At 48.6% G+C, this 20,636-nt stretch overlaps 1 protein-coding gene across 3 annotated transcripts; it reads right to left on the bottom strand.

The window, feature by feature from the left end:
* Positions 1-601: 601 nt before the first annotated feature.
* On the bottom strand, positions 602-18,935 carry LOC136392832 (glutathione S-transferase theta-1). 3 transcript variants are annotated; one of them, XM_066365495.1, is made up of 8 exons: positions 18,420-18,646; positions 15,129-15,216; positions 13,670-13,820; positions 9,102-9,267; positions 7,230-7,317; positions 5,566-5,716; positions 1,248-1,424; positions 602-1,056 (listed from the first exon to the last, which is right to left on the bottom strand). In XM_066365495.1, exons 1-8 carry the CDS (start codon positions 18,529-18,531, stop codon positions 862-864), a joined length of 1,128 nt encoding a protein of 375 aa, XP_066221592.1. In that variant the 5' UTR covers positions 18,532-18,646; the 3' UTR covers positions 602-861. The 3 variants fall into 3 exon arrangements, with proteins under 3 accessions (XP_066221592.1, XP_066221593.1, XP_066221594.1); XM_066365497.1 differs by lacking the exons at positions 602-1,056; positions 1,248-1,424; positions 5,566-5,716; positions 7,230-7,317; positions 9,102-9,267 and adding exons at positions 10,395-10,692; positions 11,814-11,990 and having other exon boundaries at positions 18,420-18,935; XM_066365496.1 differs by lacking the exons at positions 5,566-5,716; positions 7,230-7,317; positions 13,670-13,820; positions 15,129-15,216; positions 18,420-18,646 and having other exon boundaries at positions 9,102-9,259.
* Between the last annotated feature and the right edge of the window lie 1,701 nt (positions 18,936-20,636).

Here is a 20,636-nt window from a genome sequence, read left to right as displayed (position 1 = left end):
TGTTTCCATGGCCTTCAGGCTAATGGCTTCTGCTCAATCTTCCAAATAGACATTCTTATTATTAGAGGAATTCTGTTTGAGGTTTGAGACAGCCTCTCCCATTTCCCCTTTTCTTGGCATAAAAGAAGCCTGAGCTCTGTACTTTGGTAAGATGAATTCAAGGAACCACTGAGACTCCCATCTTCTCAGTTGGCACCTTTTCTTACTCCATCTGAACTCTGACATTTTGAGTTTTGGCCTTCAAAACATCAGGAACACGAACTTTGAACAGGTAACAACCAAGAGGGCTGCTGTTTGGATTTTCCCTTCCTCTCACCAATTCCCCAGAACAGATGCAGGACTCATGACTTAGAGTATTTGGTGCCAAGGGGCATGTCTTGGAAGGCCAGCCCAGCCAACTGGGGGATGCCTTCTGACCCCTATGCTGTCTCATAAATCACTTTCTCCAAGAATCAGAAGGCTAGAGAACTGTTGTTAATGTCTCCTTTGGTAATCATTAGGGGGAAGCTAACCGATAGAACCTAGAGAAGGGGTTATCTTTTGGATAGAGACCAAGACCAAGGCCAGGGCAGAAGGAAGGTCAAATAAATCACACAACAGATTTAAAAGTAGAGGTTCAGGCTAAGCCCAGATTTATTTCACAAAAACAAACTAAATGTAATGAATAAAGGAGACAAGGTCTGGGTATGCCATTCTCAGCATGGCTTCCAGGCAGCTGTGGAAGATTGGGCAGGGGTAGGGATCTGGCCTGAGGAGCAATGGGACCTGGGCAAGTCACTCCTGCACTCTGGGTCTGCCTCCCATGAGACATTGCAATGAAGGTGCTTTGTGAACTGCCACGGGCAGAGCACAGGTGAAGCTTCAATGGATCATAGCCCGCACCCTAGGCATCACCTTCTGCTTTACAGAAGGGTCTGCAAGTGAAAAGTTCTTGGCCTTCAGGATGATCTCATGGGCCTCCTGGAAGAGGTCTGCTCCCACTGCTGCCTCCACACGCTGGCGCCATGCAGCCAGCTTGGGTCGGCCTTCAAAGATTTGGCAGCCAGCACCCACGGGCTGTAGGAAAAAGAGAACAGGACAAGATAGGGGAGGATGGATGACAACAGCATCTGCATGGTTTGAGGACCACCATAGATCCAGAAGAGGTTACCACAAATAAGCACAGTCCCACGGCCACAAGGGGCAGCATGAGCAGGATTTCAGCAACCCACCCTGCTTTGTGGGCCCACCCTGCCCACAGCACTCACATGCATCAGCTCTGTGATGGCCACCAGGTCAGCCAGGGAAATGTGGGGCCCCACGAGAAAGGCCTTGTTCTGAAGGAACTTATCTTCAAGTATCTGCAGGGTCACATCCAATTCTGCCAGTGTGGCTGCCAGCATTTCAGGAGATACTGCCTCACCCAGGAAAACAGGGAACATTGTCTAGTAGGTGGGCAGGCAAAGTGGAGGGGGGTTAGGGTCAGCCCAGCATTGGGGGCAAGAAGGCAAGCACCTCCACCCCCCAGCCTTTGAGCTGCTTCCTGGTTCCATACATCTTTCTTCCAAGTCCTGAGTAGGATTGCAGGGAAATTTCCAAAGGACCCTTTTCCTGAACTACTCTTGCTTCCATGAGCTCTGACTGGCTGAGCCTCAGAGGCTTCTGAAGGACTCAAACCCCTTTAAGAATGACTCAAAGGAAACCCAAACTTTGGTAGAGGGAAGGGGGATAGCTTAGAAACTATCTAATTTATAATCTCCTCCTGACAAAAAATCAGTCCCTCTTACAGTATATGTAATTAAGACAACGGGCTCTTAACGTTTCCAGTCTGTCACTTATAAACTGCGTGACCGAGAGCAAAATCCATAAACCCCTTGAGCCTCAATTTCCTCATCTATCATATAGGGATAACTGGACATGACTCATATTGTATATAATAAGATAGGCCCGAACGGGACAGTTTCCAGAGATGGCACAGCCAAGAAAACACCAGCCAAGTGTAGAACCAATGTCTTCTGAACCAGTACACTATGAGGGTATAAGGAGGAGAGTCAAGGGAGAAAGGTGTCCAGGATTTAGGGAGGAGGGTGTTTTAGGGCAAAGCCATCAGCAGCCTCAGGCTTGACAGCTATCAGGGAGACAGACTGAATAAGAAGCATGGGGCCCTGGCCGGTTGGCTCAGCAGTAGAGCGTCGGCCTGGCGTGTGGGGGACCCGGGTTCGATTCCTGGCCAGGGCACATAGGAGAAGCGCCCATTTGCTTCTCCACCCTCCCCTCCTTCCTCTCTGTCTCTCTCTTCCCCTCCCGCAGCCAAGGCTCCATTGGAGCAAAGATGGCCTGGGCGCTGGGGATGGCTCCTTGGCCTCTGCCCCAGGCGCTAGAGTGGCTCTGATCGCGACAGAGCGACGCCCCGGAGGGGCAGAGCGTCGCCCCCTGGTGGGCAGAGCTTCACCCCTGGTGGGCGTGCCGGGTGGATCCCGGTCGGGCGCATGCGGGAGTCTGTCTGACTGTCTCTCCCCATTTCCAGCTTCAGAAAAATACAAAAAAAAAAAAAAAAAAAAGAAGAAGCATGGGAGGGGGCTTCATGCTGAGTTTAATTCTGACAGCAGTAAAGTTGCTTGGGGGAGCCTGTGATTCAGGATTCAGGAAAGGTAAACAGGACTAGGGCTATATACACAAACCCTGGCTCATACCATACAACGTGGTAGGATCAGGGGTCACATAATGGCGGCCTGGAGGCCAGTGCTGGGATGACATTCCTTTGGCTACAGAGTTTTTAAAAATAATGGATCAGCTGTTGACATTTTAAAATGGAGACATTTCACATCCAAGTTCAGATTTCCAGCTTCTTTTTAAAGTAAAGGGAGCTGGCCACATGGGGTCGCCATTGCTACCTATTCAACATCTAAGGCTGATGTGGGGAGAAGTTGCTCCTTCAAGAGGGGTGCACAGGCTCTGTGTCAATATCTTTTTTTTTTTTTAAGTAAGAGGAGGGAAGATAGTGTGAGACAGACTCCTGCATGTACCCAGACCGGGATCCACCTGGCACCCTCTGTCTGGGGCCAATGCTCGAATCAACCAAGCTATTTTAAGCACCTGAAGCTGATGCACTTGGACCAACCAAGCTATCCTCAGCACCGAGGGCTGATGCCTGAACCAATCTAGCCACTGGCTACGGGAGGGGAAGAGAGAGACAAGAGGGAGAGAGTCGCTTCTTTTGTGTGCCCTGACTGGGAATCAAACCTGGGACATCCATACTCCGAGCCAAGGCTCTATCCACTGAGCCAATCAGCTAGGGCTGGTTTTTTGTTTGTTTGTTTGTTTTTTATTGATTTGAAAGAGAGAAAGGGGGTAGGAGCGCAAAGCATCAACTTGCAGCAGTTGCTTCTCAAGTATGTGCCTTGACCAGGCAAGCGAATGTTTTCAAACTGGCAACCTCAGTATTCCAGGTTGACACCTTATCCACTGCATGCACCACCGCAAGTCAGGCATGAACTTTTAATTTTTTTTGAGGATCTGCCATATTGTTTTCCACAACTGCATCATTTTACATTTCTATAGACAGTGCAGAAGAGTTCCAAATTTCTCACATCCTCACCAACACTTATTATTTTCATATATATATGGATATACACACACATGCCATCCTAATGGTTATGAAGTAGCATCTCATTGTAGTTCTAATTTTCATTTCCTTGATAACTGGTATAATGCTGAGCATCTTTTCATGTGCCTATAAGTAAAATATATTAATTTCAGCTGTTTCTTTTTATCTTTTTTTTAAGCTTTTATTTATTATTTTTAGAAAGGAGAAAGAGAAAGGGGGGAATGGGAAGCATCAACTTATAGTAGTTGCTTCTCATATGTGCCTCGACCAGACAAGCCCAGGATTTCAAACCAGTGACTTCAGCATTCCAGGTCAACAATGTATCCACTGTGCCATCACAGGTCAGGCTCTTTTTTTTATTTTTTAAATGTCTCTACTAGAAAATTTTAAAACTACATATGTGACTCACCTTATTCTTCCATTATGTAGCACTGAACTAAATGAACTAAATTCCAAAGGGTCATGAGCCCTTCCTAGATAAACCACTTTTATCGCTGGGGACTAAGCAGGCAGGATTCAAACTTGCTATTGGCATAGGATTTTTCTAACTAAGAAGCCATGTGGGTAATTGAGGGTAGGACTGAAAAGTAGAGAGATGCCATCATTGTAGTTGGTACTTAGATTTGAAATCCCTACTGGAGCAATCATGAAATCTGTATTTTTTTTTTTTCTTTCCTGAAGCTGGAAATGGGGAGAGACAGTCAGACAGACTCCCGCATGCGCCTGACCGGGATCCACCCAGCACGCCCACCAGGGACGACGCTCTGCCCACCAGGGAGTGATGCTCTGCCGCAACCAGAGCCACTCTAGAGCCTGGGGCAGAGGCCAAGGAGCCATCCCCAGCGCCTGGGCCATTTTTGCTCCAATGGAGCCTTGGCTGCAGGTGGGGAAGAGAGAGACAGAGAGGAAGGGGGGGGGGTGGAGAAGCAAATGGGCGCTTCTCCTATGTGCCCTGGCCAGGAATCGAACCCGGGTCCCCCGCACGCCAGGCCGACGCTCTACCGCTGAGCCAACCGGCCAGGGCCGCAATCATGGAATCTGATCTCATCCTGAAGATACCTAAAACCAGAGATAAACTAAAACAAGCTGCAACCCAGCCCAACTCCTGATTAGCTTTAGGAGATTGAGATTAACCTCCACTCAGGCTTCCTGAATTCTAGGAGTACTTATTATGTACTTCAACATCTCTACTCTAATACATAATATCTGGCATATAATTATAAATTAAAATAAATTATAAAAATATACAGAGAAAGGGGAAAATGTGACCCATAATCAAACAGGTAAAAAAGAACTAATAGAAACACACCCACAGAGAACCCAGGTGTTGAAATTAGCTGACAAAGACTTAAATAACTATTATAAATGTGTTTAAGAATTTAGAAGAGCCTGACCAGGCAGTGGCGCAGTGGATAGAGCGTCAGACTGGGATGCGGAAGACCCAGGTTCAAGATCCCAAGGTCGCCACTTGAGTGCGGGCTCATCTGGTTTGAGCAAAGCTCACCAGTTTGGACCCAGGTCAATGGCTCGAGCAAGGGGTTACTCGGTCTGCTGTAGCCCCATGGTCAAGGCACATATGAGAAAGCAATCAATGAACAACTAAGGCGTCGCAACGAAAAACTGATGATTGATGCTTCTCATCTCTCTCCGTTCCTGTCTGTCTGTCCCTGTCTATCCCTCTCTCTGACTCTGTCTCTGTAAAAAAAAAAAAAAAAGAATTTAGAAGAAAAGATGGCCCAAACAAGTGAGCAGATGGTGAATTTCAGCAGAGCAATGGAAACTCTAAAAAGAAAAAACCAAATGAAATTTAAAAAAATGAAAAACTATGTATCTCAAATAAAGAATGTATTGGATGGGCTTAACAATTAGTGAAATCAAAGTCAGGTCAATAGAAACTATCCAAACTGGAAAGAAGAATGAGATGGTACCTGAGCCTCTTTGGGGGTAATGCCCTCACTGCCCCCCTCTCTGGGCCTCACCTTATGCCACAGGGCCCGGAGGCAGTTTCGCCGCAGGGTTGTGTGCTGCCATGCCAGGTACTCATCCACACGGGCACGAGCCTGCAGGTCCTGTGGGTACCAGTGGTCAGGGACCTTATACTTGCGTGTTAGGTAGAGTAGGATGGCCACACTACAGGGGAAGGGAGGACATTATGGGTGAGGGAAGGGCCCTGTGCTAGGGGATTTACATAGAGTCCCCTCTTTAATCTTCCTGACAGTGTGCCAAGGTATCTGCCTCACTTTCCAGACAAGGAAGCCAGGCTTTGAACAGTGAAGGCACTTGCCCTGGGCACACAGCTTTTAGTGGCAACAGAGCTGAGAGTCTTTCTGAGGCTAACACCCAAGCTCATCCTACCACCAGGCAAAATCCCACAGCAGAGTGTCCTGCTGTGTGCTCTGTCAGTTTCTGATGGGATTGCTGGAGAGAGCTTCCCGGAGGAGATGGCATCAAAGCTGGGCCTTAAAGAAACTTAGTTCTGTCCAGTCTGCTGTCATTATCTGGCATTCACAACAGCCTCCGATGGCCTGATTATTCAGAAAGGCTTTCCTGTCACCCCTTTTGTTCTTTCTCATCCCTCTTTGCTCCTGTAGGAAATACCGGAGCTGCTGCAGGATCACAGAACAACAGAACAGACAAGGCCCCTGGAGCTCTCCTGGGTTATGTGGACTGCCACGTGTTGGGACAGGGATGCACTGAGAAGGGCAGGGAGGATGTGTGAATTTGGGGCCACAGGAAGGCTTTCAGGAACTTAGGGTACCCAAAGGTTGGGCACCCAAGCCCAAACAGTAGGAAACCTCTGTATTGCCACTGGCCATCTTCCCATTAGGAGTCCTGCCCCCACACCACAGCTTAACAAACTCACCTGACTGTGCAAGATACTCTGGAGCTCCTTTTGCTCCCAACTAATTATTCAAGCCACCTCTGAGGAGGGAGGCAGATCCCTGGGAGCCACAGCCCTCCCAAGAGGGAGAGGAGAGACAGAGAAATACAGATATTGCACACTGCCCCTGGCAGATAGCTGTGGGTACTCAATCTAGGCAACACAAGGACTCAGGACAAGAGGGGCCACAAGAAGGAAAAATGACACTGGCAGAATGTCTGAAGGGTGCATCCATCTCCAGATTCCAGAGATGAGTTCCAAAGCTCTGGGTTCTCCTTCTTGTGGTAGGGATGACTTAGGGGACAAAAGGAGCAGAACCAGGAAAAGGTTTGGCCTATCCCAAAGAGGTTTCCACTTCTTGGGATTGGTAGTGATGTGAAATGTCCACATGTTTGGAAGATGTAACTGGGACATGAAGCCACTGTGTAGCCCAGACACCTCAGGGCCATCTCAACACAAGTTGGCCAGGGGGCAGCTCTTATCGGCAGGGATGCTGCTATCCCCTGCCCTGTACCCCTGCTCTGGGGTACTCTCACCAACAACCACAGGATTGGGTCAGAAGTAAAATACACACTTGATTCTCCAGCCATCCCTGTGGCTGGTCCAGCAAACAGGTGGGAGCCGGGGTTCCAGCCCTGACTCTGTGGGATGATGCACAAAGGGCCCTTCACCTCCAAGGACTTTAGTTTTTTGTCTATAAAGTAGAGGGTTAGGACAAGACGGTTCTAGTAAGGTTGGGTAGCAGCCCAGGGCCCCAATTACCTCTCTGTCAAGGTGAAGTCTCCATCCTTCAAGACAGGCACCTTCTTCAGGGGGTTTATCTGGGCAAAGGCATTGCTGAGGTGCTGGCCTGCAGAGAGCACATCATTGTGGTGGTGGAAGGAAAACACTGGGCCCTATATAGCAATGCCCAGGCCGCAATTTCACAGCTCTTTCCCATGCCCCAGCTGGTTTCCTGCATGGCAAAGGCCAGTGGGGGCCGCTATTGGAAAAGCAGAAAGTTGCTCTGCCAGGTGGTGCAGAATAAGCCTGGTCATCCCTTGGCAAGTCCCAGGGGGCATAGCCTCCCCCCACAGCATACCCCTCTGCTGCACAGCTCAAGCTGCAGGGCATGGTGCTACAGCCAGGCCTTCATACACACCTCACCCACCATCTCTGCATCATCATCAGTTTCATGAGCTCACATTTCAGGTGTCCCAAGCTTCATGTGCAGGGTGGCTGAACTCTGACTTCCTACAAAGCCCTATGTATAGCCCCAAACACGGAGACGTAGCCTTTTCCTGATACCGATTTAACTGCAACCAGCTTCTACTGGCCCCTCTGTGTTGTCTTGAGGTCACCTTGCCTTGGGCACTGGGGACACAGAACTGGCCTGCCTTTAGGCTCTGCTGGAGCTGGAGCAGTAGCATTCTGGTTATAGCCCAGTGTCCCATCACGCACTCCCCACAGGATCCTGGTTTCTGCTTAAGTTTATTCTGCTCCTGCAGATGCACCAAGACACAAGCTTCTGAATGGCGCTTCGTCTCACCACCACCCTCCTCAACTGCCTTCAGTGGATGCCCATGACCCTGGGATTAGGGGAGCTCCTCAAAGCTATACACAATTGCCTTAACCCTCCCTCTCCTTCCTTCCAAACTGTTCTGTCACCAAAGACACCTTCCCTCCTCTCCCGGTGAAACCCATCTCCCTCTGCACCTCTCTATTCGAAAATCTGGCTGGGACATCCCTTGTCTTCATGTCCTCTCTACTGCCCCACACTCTGCAGAGGAAACCCCTGGGCAGGACACGTGGCAGTCCACAAAGGAGGCTGGAAAGATGACGATTCAGGTAGAAAGACAGTCCAGTGCAAAGGCACAATAGCATGGTGAAGCCCTGGGTGGAAGGCTCAGCCAAGGAGAGTCACCCTACTTTCCCCCCAAGCCATATGTGGGTCCTACACCCAAATACCAGGACTCGGTCTGCCAGTTGTGTCCTTGGGGCCTTGGAAGCCTGCCAAAGAAACAAATCCTCCTGCTCAGAGTGTTGGGTTAATCAAGCCCCCACAACCTTCCTCCTGCTCCCAGTATACTCCGTGGAGTGCCCCTCCCAATCAGGAATAAGAGGAACAGAGCACAAGGAAAATAAAGGCAAAGCTTGAGGAGGAAGAGGAGGAAAGGATTAAAGGGGACTCCAATGCAGACCTGGGAAGTGCAGATAGCAGGGCTGGAAAGTTGGGGCCCTGGGACAGAGCCTGCTGTTGCTAAATTTCAGCAGTTGGAGACAAGAAAGAAGAGATTGGACTTTGTCCCAGTCTCTACACTTGGCCACCTTAACCTTCTCCTTCTCTCCTCCCCTTTTCCAGAGGTCCCCTTTCCCCTATGTCCAGGTGCACCCACCCCTTTCTTCACCAGGTCTCTCCTTCTTTCCTCATGCCCCTCACCCCTTATCTGGCCTCAGATGAGCCCTGCCCTCTATTCTGTGGGAGCAAGCAGAGTTGGAGGGATTACCAGAATCTCAGATCCCCCTGATGGCTCACCTTTTTCGGCAATGGCCCTTGGAAGGAGGTGGCGCACGAAGGGGTCCCCCTAAGCGATGTTTGGCCTCTCCGTTCCTCCCTATCTTCTAGGTTCCCGAAACCCCGCCCTGCCCACCTACCTTTGAGCAGTTCCACGGTGCGCAGCTCGAAGGGGATGCCGTTCTTCTTAGCGAAGATGTAGACGGCGCGGCAGGGCTGGGACAGCAAGTCCAGGAAGAGCTCCTGGCCCATGGCGGGGTCAGGGGGAGCAAACTCGCCAGCCAAGAGAACCTGCAAATCCAGCACCTGGACGCGCAACCCAATTTGGCAGTGAAGCCACGCCCCCTGAAGGCCGTTCCCCATTGGGCAGCTCCAGACGCCTGCACTTTGGTCCAATTACTATTGCCCAAGAAGCCTGTCTGAGGGTCTGGAGCCAGGGGCTCAGTGCCCAGCCAGAGGGGGGTGGTGATGGGATGGGCACCCCTCCGCCCACCCCCAAAGTCGTGCTGAAGGCCTCCAGTCTCAGTCCTTTGTGACTGATTGAATTTAGATTAATGGCTTCAAGTTTCATCCATTAGCATGTATGAAACTTCCTATCATCTCTCGTTTACAGATGAGGAAATTATGGCATGGAATGAATACACACCCAGAAAGTTTTTGGATATTCCTATTTTTATTTCCTTTGATTATATACCCAGGTATGATATTGCTGGATCTCTCATCATTTTATTAATTAATTTATTTATTTTAAGGCATGGTGAAGGAGGTCAAATTAGAAGCCCCTCATCTACTGACTATTCAAGCTTTTTATTATTATTATTATTATTATTATTGATTGCTTTTTAGAAAGACAGAGAGAGGAAGGAATAGAGAGAGAGAAGCATCCATTTGTTGTTTCACTTAGTTGTGCATTTATTGGTTGCTTGTCATCTGTGCCCTGACCAGGGATCAAAGTCACAGGTGTCTCTGAACAATGCTTTAATTAACTGAGCTAACTGGTCAGGGCTCTCCTCACCTTTTTAAAGATGGAGAAACAGGACCCTGGTGGGCTGGCTCAGTGGTAGAATATCGGCCCAGCATATGGATGCCCTGGGTTTGACCCCTGGCCTAAGATATGGCCTATCATGGAGAATATTTCGTATGCACTTGAATATTTATTCTGCTGTTCTTGAGTGGAGTGTTTTATATATAATCCAATTGGTTTATAGTGTTGTTCGAGTCTTCTATTTCCCTGATGATCTTCTGTCTCATTATTCTATACATTATTGATAGTGCAGTACTGAAGGTGTCAACTATTATTATTGACAGCTTAATTATATTTAACCTTTAATTTTTAAATTCTTTTGGAAGCTGGGATGACCCACTACTAGCACTCCCACATCAGACCCTACACTCACACCAATTGTTGCAAGTTCACCAGCTGTGGTGGTTGTTCCAGTTCTTTATTAGATAAAGAAACTTGTTTTCTGCATCTCTCCCAAGGAAGGAGGTTCAGAGAGCTGAGCCAGAGAGGCCCTGCAAGATGGACGGCTTCTACTTGAACTTCTGCAACAGCTCGCATATCCTCTCCTTGACCGATGGATCCAATGTTGAACAGTCCCACTCTGCCAACTTCATCAGCCGGTCATGGGCCTCCCAGAAGAGGTTAGAGCCAATGGCTAGCTCCACCCTCATGCGCCATTCGGCCAGCTTGGAGCTGCTAAGGAAGACATTGTAGTTGCCCCCCAGAGGCTGTGAATAGACAGAGTGGAAGATATGGTCAACCTGGTGATCAGCCTCCCTTGGGTCTCCTCCTCCTACAGCTGATCTCTGAGGCCTAGACAAGAAGTCACGGGCTCTGTAACAGATGTGGGGGTAAGGATGGAAGATCCAGAATTCCCCAGGTTTCTTGATTACTGGCCTTGCTCCAAGGCTCCTGAATCTCTCTCTAGGTGAGCCCTGGCCCACGTGGATGTACTTTTCCAGTGTGAAGCCTCTCATGGACTCTGCCTTCTTCCAGAGAAACCCCTTGTCCCCAGATGCAGTGGGAGGAATCCTTTATTTTCCCCTATGTTGAACCTCCTCCTTCTGTCGTCAAGCAAAGAGACTAGAATGATGGGAGACCCAGCAGGCAGCCTAAGAAACATGCACCCAAGATGTCTGGGAGGCCCCATAAGAGGGTGGGGTGTGAGAAATGTAAGGGGTGGGGGTGAAACATAGGGGCTATACCACTTGGGACAGAAACTGTGGAATGTTTTTCCCTGGTGCTAATCTGCACTGCACACTAACCAAGGATCAAAGTGGCCACTTCCCAGCTGACCAGACATTATGCTGGCCTTGCAAGACACCAGGCAGGGGCTAAACTGGCCATCCTGAACACCAGTTGGTTAGAACTGGCCACCCTCCCTGGCATGAAGAAGCTACACAAATGTCCCACATCCAGATATGCTCCAAATGCACAGTAGATGCCCCTCAGGCCCAAAGCCAGGGGAGTAGCTCTGTAAAGCTATCTGGAGCTCTGATAAAGAGGCACTGCAGCCAGAAGCACACTTTGGAAGCTGCTGGACACCATCTGGAGATTCCATCAGGAGGCAGATGCATCCACGATCCTGGCTGACTGACCAAGAAGTGCTGGCTTGCCCTCCACCCCTTGCCACACTAATGAATCATGAAGCACGGATGATAGTGATTCTCACTGGTTCAAAACTTTCTGTGTTTCCTTTGTTCCCCAGATCAAGTCTAGCCACACAGACTTGGCTTCCACAGCCTCCATGTCTCCCGTTTCACCAGCCTATCCATAATTGATGACCCCATTGGTCACAAAGAATCCCACCTCTGCCTGGTTTCTGTCTCCCCACCACCAAACTCCACACCTGTATCATCTCCACCACAGCCACCAGGTCAGCCAGTGATATATTATCCCCAGTGATAAACATCCGGTCTTGCAGAAACTTCTCCTCAAAGAGCTTCACATTTTTATTTGCCTCTTCTAGTATCTGGTCTGTCTTCTCAGCTGAAACCTGCTCACCTGTGATCATCGGGATCAGCAGCTGGCCAGGGTTGGAGAAAGGAGGGAAGAGGAGGCTGCAGCTCAGTGCCTCAAGCCCTCAGAACCCTATTCTGCTAGAGAGGTGTTGGGCAGAACTAAGAATGTAAAGTGGTTTTGCCTCTTTAAGCAGTTCTGGTTGGTAGAAGTTATCTGGGGCCATTGTTCAGAAGAATTTTGAGATGCCAGTAGGAAAGAATTCTGTAATTAATTAGTGACATCTGTCATAAGTATAGGATAAGAGGTATGGGCACATGTACTTGTTTCAGTTACATGCCACGATGGACCACATATACAACAGTGATCCCATAAGATTATAATGGAGTTGAAAAATTCCTATTGCCTAGTGATCTTGTAGCTGCCATAATGTAGCACTACATATTACTCACATTTGTGGTGATGCTGGTATAAACAAACCTATTGTGCTGCTAGTTGTACATATAATTATGTACAGTATATAATATATACTTGATAATGAAAATAAATGACTATCTTTCTGGTTTAGGTATTTACTATACTATCCTTTTATCATTTTTTAGAGTGTATTCTTTCTACTTATAAAACAAATTTGCTGGCCCTGGCCAGTTGGCTCAGTGGATAGTGTCAGCAAGGGGTGCAGAGATCCCAGGTTTGATCCCTGGTCAGGACACACATGAAAAGCAACCATCTGCTTCTCTTCCCCTCTTTCTCCCCCTTCTCTTTCTTTCCCCCTCTCGCAGCCAGTGGCTCAATTGGTTCAAGCGTTGGCTCCAGGCACTTAAGATAGCTCAGTTGGTCCAAGCATCAACCTCAGGCGCTGAGGATAGCTCAGTTGATTCAAGCATCAACCCCAGACAGGGGTTGCCAGGTGGACCCTGGTCAGGGCGCATGAGGGAGTCTGTCTCTCTATCTCCCCTCCTCTCATTTAAAAAAATTTTTGCTATAAAACAGTATGCATTGTTATGCCAATAATAGCCTCATACATCTTGTGTTTATCATATCTCTTAACTGCATCATTTCTCTTGTGATTGATCTAATATTGGTTATTTCATGTACTAATATGCTATACAGGTTTGTAGCCTTGGAGCAATAGGCCATACCATATAGCCTAAGTGTGTAGTAGGCTACACCATCTAGGTTTGTTTAAGTACACTCTATGATGTTCGCACAACAAAAAAACCATCTAATGACAAATTCATTGTTAAGTGGCATATAATTGTATTTGTTGTCTTCAAATAGGTGGGTCTCTATGGCCTGTTAGACTGATATTTTCTTTTTCTTTTCAAATTTTTTATTTCTTTGTTGATTTTAGAGAAAGAGGAAGGGAGAGAGAGAAACATCAACTTGTTGCTCCCCTTATTTATGCATACATTGGTTCATTCTTGTATGTGTCCTGATTAAACTAGTAACCTTGGTATATTGGAATGATGCTCTAACCAACTGTCCTACCCACCAGGGCTCGACCTTGATATTTTCTTGTTTAGAATGAAACTTCTTGACTCCTTTCCTGGCATGAGTGAAGTGAGCCCCTCCCAGGTGTCCTTCCCTTGACTTTCTGAGGTTCTTTCATACCCAGTGGTTTACTCTACACTCCTAACAGCTCTGTAAGGCAGGCAGGGAAGGGAACTGAGGAAATGAGGCTCAGAGATGGAAGGATACTTGCTCAAGCTCACCAGCAGTCAGCCCCAGCTATGACCCACTCACCTTGATCCAGAGTATCTTGCTCATGGGAAGCTGAATGGCTGTGTGCTGCCAGGACAGGTACTCGTCTACGCGGGCGCGCATGTGCAGATCTGGCGGGTACCAGTGGGAGGGTGTGCTGTACTTGCGGCACAGGTAGAAGAGGATGGGCACACTGTAGAAAGGGCAGGTCAGAGCACTGCTCTTGCTTTCCCAAATTCTGCCACACCTACCACCACCTCAGCATGTCCTGGACCCAATGCAGGGCTTCCAGCCACAGGTGGGTTCTAGGGACTGACTTTCTTCCAGGGGAAGAATAAGCCCAAAGGTTCCAGGAAAGGCCATCAGTCTACTAGTCAGTGAGGGCAGGAGGAGAGACCTGCGGAGTGAGTGGGAGTTGGTGATACTTTGTTATAGCAGTCTTAAGAAAGTACCAGGCCCTAGTCTGGGGTCAAGTTGGAAGATATACTTATGAGACCACTTGTGAAGCAGTCTGAAAGTCAATCAACCCTAAATCTCACCAAAACTCTAGATCCAACTCCAAGTTATTGAAAATGAAGGGACAGAAAAGTATGTTCCATGACACCACGAGAATGCAATCAGCAAAATTCATACTGTGGAAACTCCACAGGACAAAGGACCTGGTTTCCTCAACTATAACAAAAATGCAAAGATAAAGGTGGGGTATGGAGCCAAACCAAGTGGTGGCGCAGTGGGTGGAGCAACGAACTGGGACGTGGAAGACCTGGGTTTGAGACCCTGAGGTCGCCAGCTTGAGGGGGGCGTCACTCAGTCTGCTGTAGCCCCCTGGTTGGGGCACATGTGGGATAGCAGTCAATGAACAACTGGGGTGCCGCAGCAAAGAGCTGGTGCTTCTCATCTCTTTCCCTTCCTGTCTGTCTGTCCCTCTGTCCCTCTCTTTGTCCCTGTCACAAGAGGAAAAAAAAAAGGTGGGGTATGGAGGGGGCTGTAGATTAGAAGAGGTTTAAGAGACAGGTCAACTAGTTGTAATACTTGCCCTTTATCTGTATTCTGATTCAAATACACAAACTGCAAAGGAAATATTTATGAGCTAATCAGGCTTTTGAATGTGAACTGGATATTGGATGAAATCCAGGAAGTAGTGGTAATTTTATTAGGTATCATTACGGTATTGTGGTGGTGTTATTATTATTTTTTAAGAGCACTATTTCTTAGAAGTTCCTTACTTTATGAATGAAATGATGGGGTGGCCAGGAGGCAGGGAAATAGAGTTGGGTACAGATGATGCATAATGGGCCCCTGAGCTGACAACTGCTGGAGCTGGCTGATGGGTGCATGGGGGCCATTACACTCCTCATTAGTTATATTCTGTCCACATTAGTGTATGTGTGAAATTTTCCATAGTAAAAGAAGTAACCACTAGCAGGTCAGCTCTAAATTAATCCCCCAGGAGGAGCAGGGACAGATGGTTGAAGGGTCCTGGGGAGGTAAGGGTCCTTACCTTTCAGATAAGATAAATTTTCCATCTTTGAGGCTGGGCAGTGTCCTCAGTGGGTTGATCTCAACGTATTCCTTGCTGTGGTGGTGACCTGAATGGGACAGGGAAGGTCTGAGGCTGCTGGCACCCCAGGGAAGACAGAACCAGGCATCACAGAGACAGAAATGCCCTTCTTTCCATTTGGTCAAAAAGGCACTGGCTGGTTAGCTGTAGCTTCAATACCCAAAGTCAGGGCACATACAGGAAACAACCAGTGAATGGAACAACAAATGAATGATTTTCTCTCTCTCCCTTCCTCTCTCTATCTCTCTAAAATCAACATTTTAAAAAAAGAGGAAACTAAGGCCCAGAGGACATCGTGGCTTGCCCCAGGTCAGAGGACAACTGCAGTGGCAGAACAGAGACCAGATCATGACTGGCCAGGTAGCTCCATCGGTAGAGCATAATCCCATATGCCAAGGTTGCAGGTTTGATACCCGGTCAGGGCACATATAAGAATCAACCAATGAGGCCCTGGCCGGTTGGCTCAGCGGTAGAGCGTCGGCCTGGCGTGCGGGGGACCCGGGTTCCATTCCCGGCCAGGGCACATAGGAGAAGCGCCCATTTGCTTCTCCACCCCCGCCCCCCCTCCTTCCTCTCTGTCTCTCTCTTCCCCTCCCACAGCCGGGGCTCCATTGGAGCAAAGATGGCCCGGGCGCTGGGGATGGCTCCTTGGCCTCTGCCCCAGGCGCTAGAGTGGCTCTGGTCGTGGCGGAGCGACGCCCCGGAGGGGCAGAGCATCGCCCCCTGGTGGGCAGAGCATCGCCCCTGGTGGGCGTGCCGGGTGGATCCCGGTTGGGCGCATGCGGGAGTCTGTCTGACTGTCTCTCCCCATTTCCAGCTTCAGAAAAATACAAAAAAAAAAAAAAAAAAAAAAAAGAATCAACCAATGAATGCATAAATAAGTGGAATAATAAATCAATGTTTCTCTCTCTCCCCACCCCTGCCTCTCTCTCTCTCAACTTAATTAAAAATTAAAAAAAAAAAAAGGACAGGATTATGACTCCTACCCCTATCCCAGGCTCTGTGAGACTGGGACAATCCTTTGGCTCACAGAAACTGGAGGCTGCCAGTCCCACCCTCAACTCAGAGGCTGAAACCACAACCTGTATCTCACAACCCCAAACCTAGCAACCTAGCATACAGCTGGAATTCAAAAAAGAGCCTTCCACATGCAATTAACCCAGTGTTGATTTTTTTTTTTTTTTTGTATTTTGTATTTTTCTGAAGCTGGAAACGGGGAGGCAGTCCGACCGACTCCCGCATGAGCCCAACCGGGATCCACCCAGCATGCCCACCAGGGGGCGATGCTCTGCCCATCCGGGGCGTCGCTCTGTTGTGACCAGAGCCACTCTAGAGCCTGAGGCAGAGGCCACAGAGCCATCCTCAGCACCCGGGCCATCTTTGCTCCAAAGGAGCCTTGGCTGCAGGAGGAGAAGAGAGAGACAGAGAGGAAAAAAGAGGGGGAGGGGTGGAGAAGCAGATGGGCGCCTCTCCTGTGTGCCCTGGCCGGGAATCGAACCCGGGACTCCTGTACGCCAGGCCGACGCTCTACCACTGAGCCAACCGGCCAGGGCTCAGTGTTGATTTTTTTAAAAACGGAAGTTTTAACTCTTTTTTGACCATCTGTCTTTCATAGGAAACATTTCCGGGGCTCCCCTGACACCGTGTTCATTTCTGGAGCTCCTGTGCATCCTCCTCTATGTTCCAAAGCAGCAATTTCCAACCTTTTTTTTATCTCATGGCACACATAAACTAATTACTAAAAATTTGCAGCACACTAAAAAATATTTTTGCTGATTTGACCAAAAAATAGATATTATTTTGATTCATTCACACTGGACAGTTATTGTTGTGTTGGCTGTTGTCATTTTTTTTTTTTGGTCATTTTTTAAATTTGAAAGTCTAAGGGAAAGGAGTTGGTGCTTCTGACTAAATAGTCAGGGATTGCATGTTTTAAAAATTCTTGTGGTGGCCCTGGCCGGTTGGCTCAGTGGTAGATCGTCAGCCTGGCATGAGGAAGTCCCAGGTTCGATTCCCGGCCAGCGCACACAGGAGAAGCGCCCATCTGCTTCTCTACCCCTCCCCCTCTCCTTCCTCTCTCTCTCTCTTTCCCTCCCGCAGCTGAAGCTCCATTGGAGCAAAAGATGGCCCGGGCGCTGGGGATGGCTCCTTGGCCTCTGCCCCAGGCGCTAGAGTGGCTCTGGTCGCGACAGAGCGACACCCCGGATGGGCAGAGCATCGCCCCCTGGTGGGTATGCCAGGTGGATCCCGGTCAGGCGCATGCGGAAGTCTGTCTGACTGCCTCCCCGTTTCCAGCTTCAGAAAAATTAAAAAAAAAAAATTCTTGTGGCACACAGCCTGACCAGGCGGTGGCGCAGTGGATAGAGCGTCGGACTGGGATGCAGAGGACCCGGGTTCGAGACCCCAAGGTTGCCAGCTTGAGCGCGGGCTCATCTGGTTTGAGTAGAAGCCTACCAGCTTGAACCCAAGGTCGCTGGTTCCAACAAGGGGTTACTCGGTCTGCTGAAGGCCTGCGGTCAAGGCACATATGAGAAAGCAATCAATGAACAACTAAGGTATTGCAACGCACAATGAAAAACTAATGATTGATGCTTTTCATCTCTCTCTGTCCCTGTCTATCCCTCTCTCTGACTCACTCTCTGAATCTGTAAAAAATACATACATACATACATACATACATACATACATAAAATTTAAAAAATATTTTTAAAAAATTCTTGTGGCACACCAATGTGCCTGGCACATCAGTTGAAAATCGATGTTCTAGAGGCTTCTGCAAGTAGAGCTTTTAGAATCTCCTTTGTGCTTGGGGTGGGAAGTCTCATCAGGGTCTGTGTCACCCTGTGTGGACAAAAGCATCTGGATTCTTAGATGCAAGATGATCAGATGCCTTTGCCAACCTCTGTTGGTGCAGCAGATAACAGGATTCTAGACTTCCACAAAGAGAAGGCGAGGGCACTGGGTGAGAGCTCGGGGGCTCCTTTGCAGCTCTTTCTCCTACTTTACCCTCTAAGAGCCTGTTCATCAGAGCGGGGCAGAATTAGTGGAGACTGACAAATGTAGGCTGGACAGGCACACAGCCTACATTTCCCTTGGGAACCCTTTCTTCCCCTGTGGAGTTTGGGGAAAGTCAGTCTCCCTGGTCTCTATCTCTACTTTTCAGAGACACTCCAGTCTTGTGCTGTGCCTACTCCCAGAACCAGGCCTGCCCGGGAAGCAGTGGGTACCAACCTTTAAGCAGGTCCACAAACTGGAAATCAAAGGGGATGCTGTTCTTCCTGGCGAAGATGTAGACGGAGCGGCAGGATGCTGACAGCAGGTCCATGTAGATCTCCACGACCATGCCGGGACACGAAGTGGGGCCCTCCAGCCACAGCCAGCAGGCCCCGAACCTGAGGCTGTATGCAGCCTGAGCCCTTGATTCTGTGCCCACTAGCCCTCTCCAACCCAGATCCACGACCGCGCATTCTAGAACTTCTTGTTTCACTTGGTGTTGTCATGAGGCCATGAAGCCTAGAATTCTCACAACAGTAAGGATTCTGAGGAGACCCAGGAGTAGGCTGGGGGAGGCCCCTGGGTCAGGAATGGGAGTGGGTGGGTAGAAGACTAGGGAGTAGTGGTGCCTCTGCCCTTTCCCTCTCTCGGGCACATGTATGCACCCATGACCAGTGTCTGTAAAGGGCTTACTCAAGGAAATTCCCAGAGGCAAGCCTTCATTGTTTAATATGACCAAAGGGCTTTGCAGGGTCCAGGAGGATGGGTAACGAGATCTAACCATCTAACCCTGGAAGTTTCCAGAAGCAGAGATTAGGAGTATTCACTGACCAATCTAGCCTAAACTGTGGCTAGAAAAGGATTGGGAGAGAGAAACAGGAGCTATCAGAACACTCAGGAAAATGCCACAGGGGAGTCATGGGGTTTATATTATGCAAAGGAGCCCAGAAACTTCCTGCCTGGGTTGGGACAGGCAGTGGCCAGTCTATGCACCTGAAACTTAGCACCGGGCAGCTAAAGAATGTAAACACTGGAGAGGACAAAGTGCTGCTCATTCTGCTGTGTGATTTGGAAGATTCTCTGTCTGCTCAGAAATGGGGAGACCCCACTTCCAGGGGCAGAGCGAGGCTAGAGACAAGTAGAGGGTGCGCAGCGTGTTTACTGCAGATAGCAGTGTGCAGGAGAGTGGGCATCACCCATCCTAGCAGAGATGCTCCTACAGCTGCTACACAGCTTCTGGGCCAGCTGGGAGTCCCACCAGGCCTCTTTTTCTGTGCATGTGTGTGACAGAGACAGAGAGAGTGACAGATAGGAACAGACAGACAGGAAGGGAGAGAGATGAGAAGCATCAATTCTTCATTGCAGCACTTTAGTTGTTCATTGATTGTTTTCTCATATGTGCCCTGACCGGAGGGCTACAGCAGAATGAGTGACCCCTTACTCAAGCCAGTGACCATGGGGTCATGTCTATGATTCCACACTCAAGACAGTGACCCCTCACTCAAGTTGGTGAGCCCGCACTCAAGCCAGTGACCTCAGGCTTTTGAACCTGGGACCTCTACAACACAGTCTGATGCTCTATCCACTGTACCACTGCCTGGTCAGGCTCCCATTGGGCCTCATGAAAGAGAAAGGGGTTCCGAGGCTGGAGCACAAGCCTGTGGGCCTCCTGGCCAAGCTCAGGGCTCAGGTCAGGCTCCATGGAGACTGCCATTTGCAACAGCATGGATGGACCTAAGGGGTATTATGCTCAGTGAAATTAAGTCAGACAGAGAAAGACAAACAACATACAATTTCACTTATACGTGGAATCTAAAGAACAAAATAAATAAAATTAAACAGACTCACAGAGACAGAGAACTGGTGGCTGCCAGAGTGGAGGGGAGTTGAGGGACTTGGTGATGGAGGTGAAGGGACTAAGAAGCACAAATTGGTAGTTATAAAATAGTCATGGGGATGTAAGTAAAGAATAGGAAATAGAGTGAATAATATTGTGATAACTAAATATGATCCCAGTTGGGGCACTGGAAATATCTAGGGGAACACTATATAAAGTATATTATTGTCTAACCACTAAGCTGCACACCTGAAACCAATACAAAATAAAATTTTTAGAAAGGGAAACTATGATTTAAAAATTCAGTTCTAACACCTTGAAACACCTGTCTAAACCACAGTGAAATCTGTTGACTTCATTTCATTTAAGAAGATAAAAAGAGCCCTGGCTGGTTACTCGATCAATCGTCATACTGAAATGGCAAGGTTGTGTGTTCGATCCCCAGTCAGGGCACATACGGGAAGCAACCGAGGAATGCACAACTAAGTGAAACAACAAATGAATGTTTCCCTTCTCCTCTCTTTCTCTCCAAAAATCAATCAAATAAAAAATATTAAGACCTGGCCGATAATTCAGTTGGTTGGAACATTGGCCAGAAGCACAGAGGTTGCTGATTT

This window comes from Saccopteryx leptura, chromosome 2 (assembly GCF_036850995.1).
Source record: "Saccopteryx leptura isolate mSacLep1 chromosome 2, mSacLep1_pri_phased_curated, whole genome shotgun sequence".
Taxonomy (NCBI): Eukaryota; Metazoa; Chordata; class Mammalia; order Chiroptera; family Emballonuridae; genus Saccopteryx; species Saccopteryx leptura.
The sequence above is the reverse complement of the archived record's forward strand: the minus strand, read 5'-3'. Positions and strand labels throughout refer to the sequence as shown.

What these genes read in the sequence shown, in the direction of transcription:
- LOC136392832 (XM_066365495.1), bottom strand. Translation starts at nt 18,531, where the DNA reads ATGGTCGTGGAGATCTACATGGACCTGCTGTCAGCATCCTGCCGCTCC. An exon ending in TCCGGGCCCTGTGGCATAAG is followed by an intron (nt 1,425 to 5,565) that starts GTGAGGCCCAGA and finishes CCCACCTACTAG; the next exon opens with ACAATGTTCCCTGTTTTCCT. An exon ending in CCATCACAGAGCTGATGCAT is followed by an intron (nt 1,057 to 1,247) that starts GTGAGTGCTGTG and finishes TTTTTCCTACAG; the next exon opens with CCCGTGGGTGCTGGCTGCCA.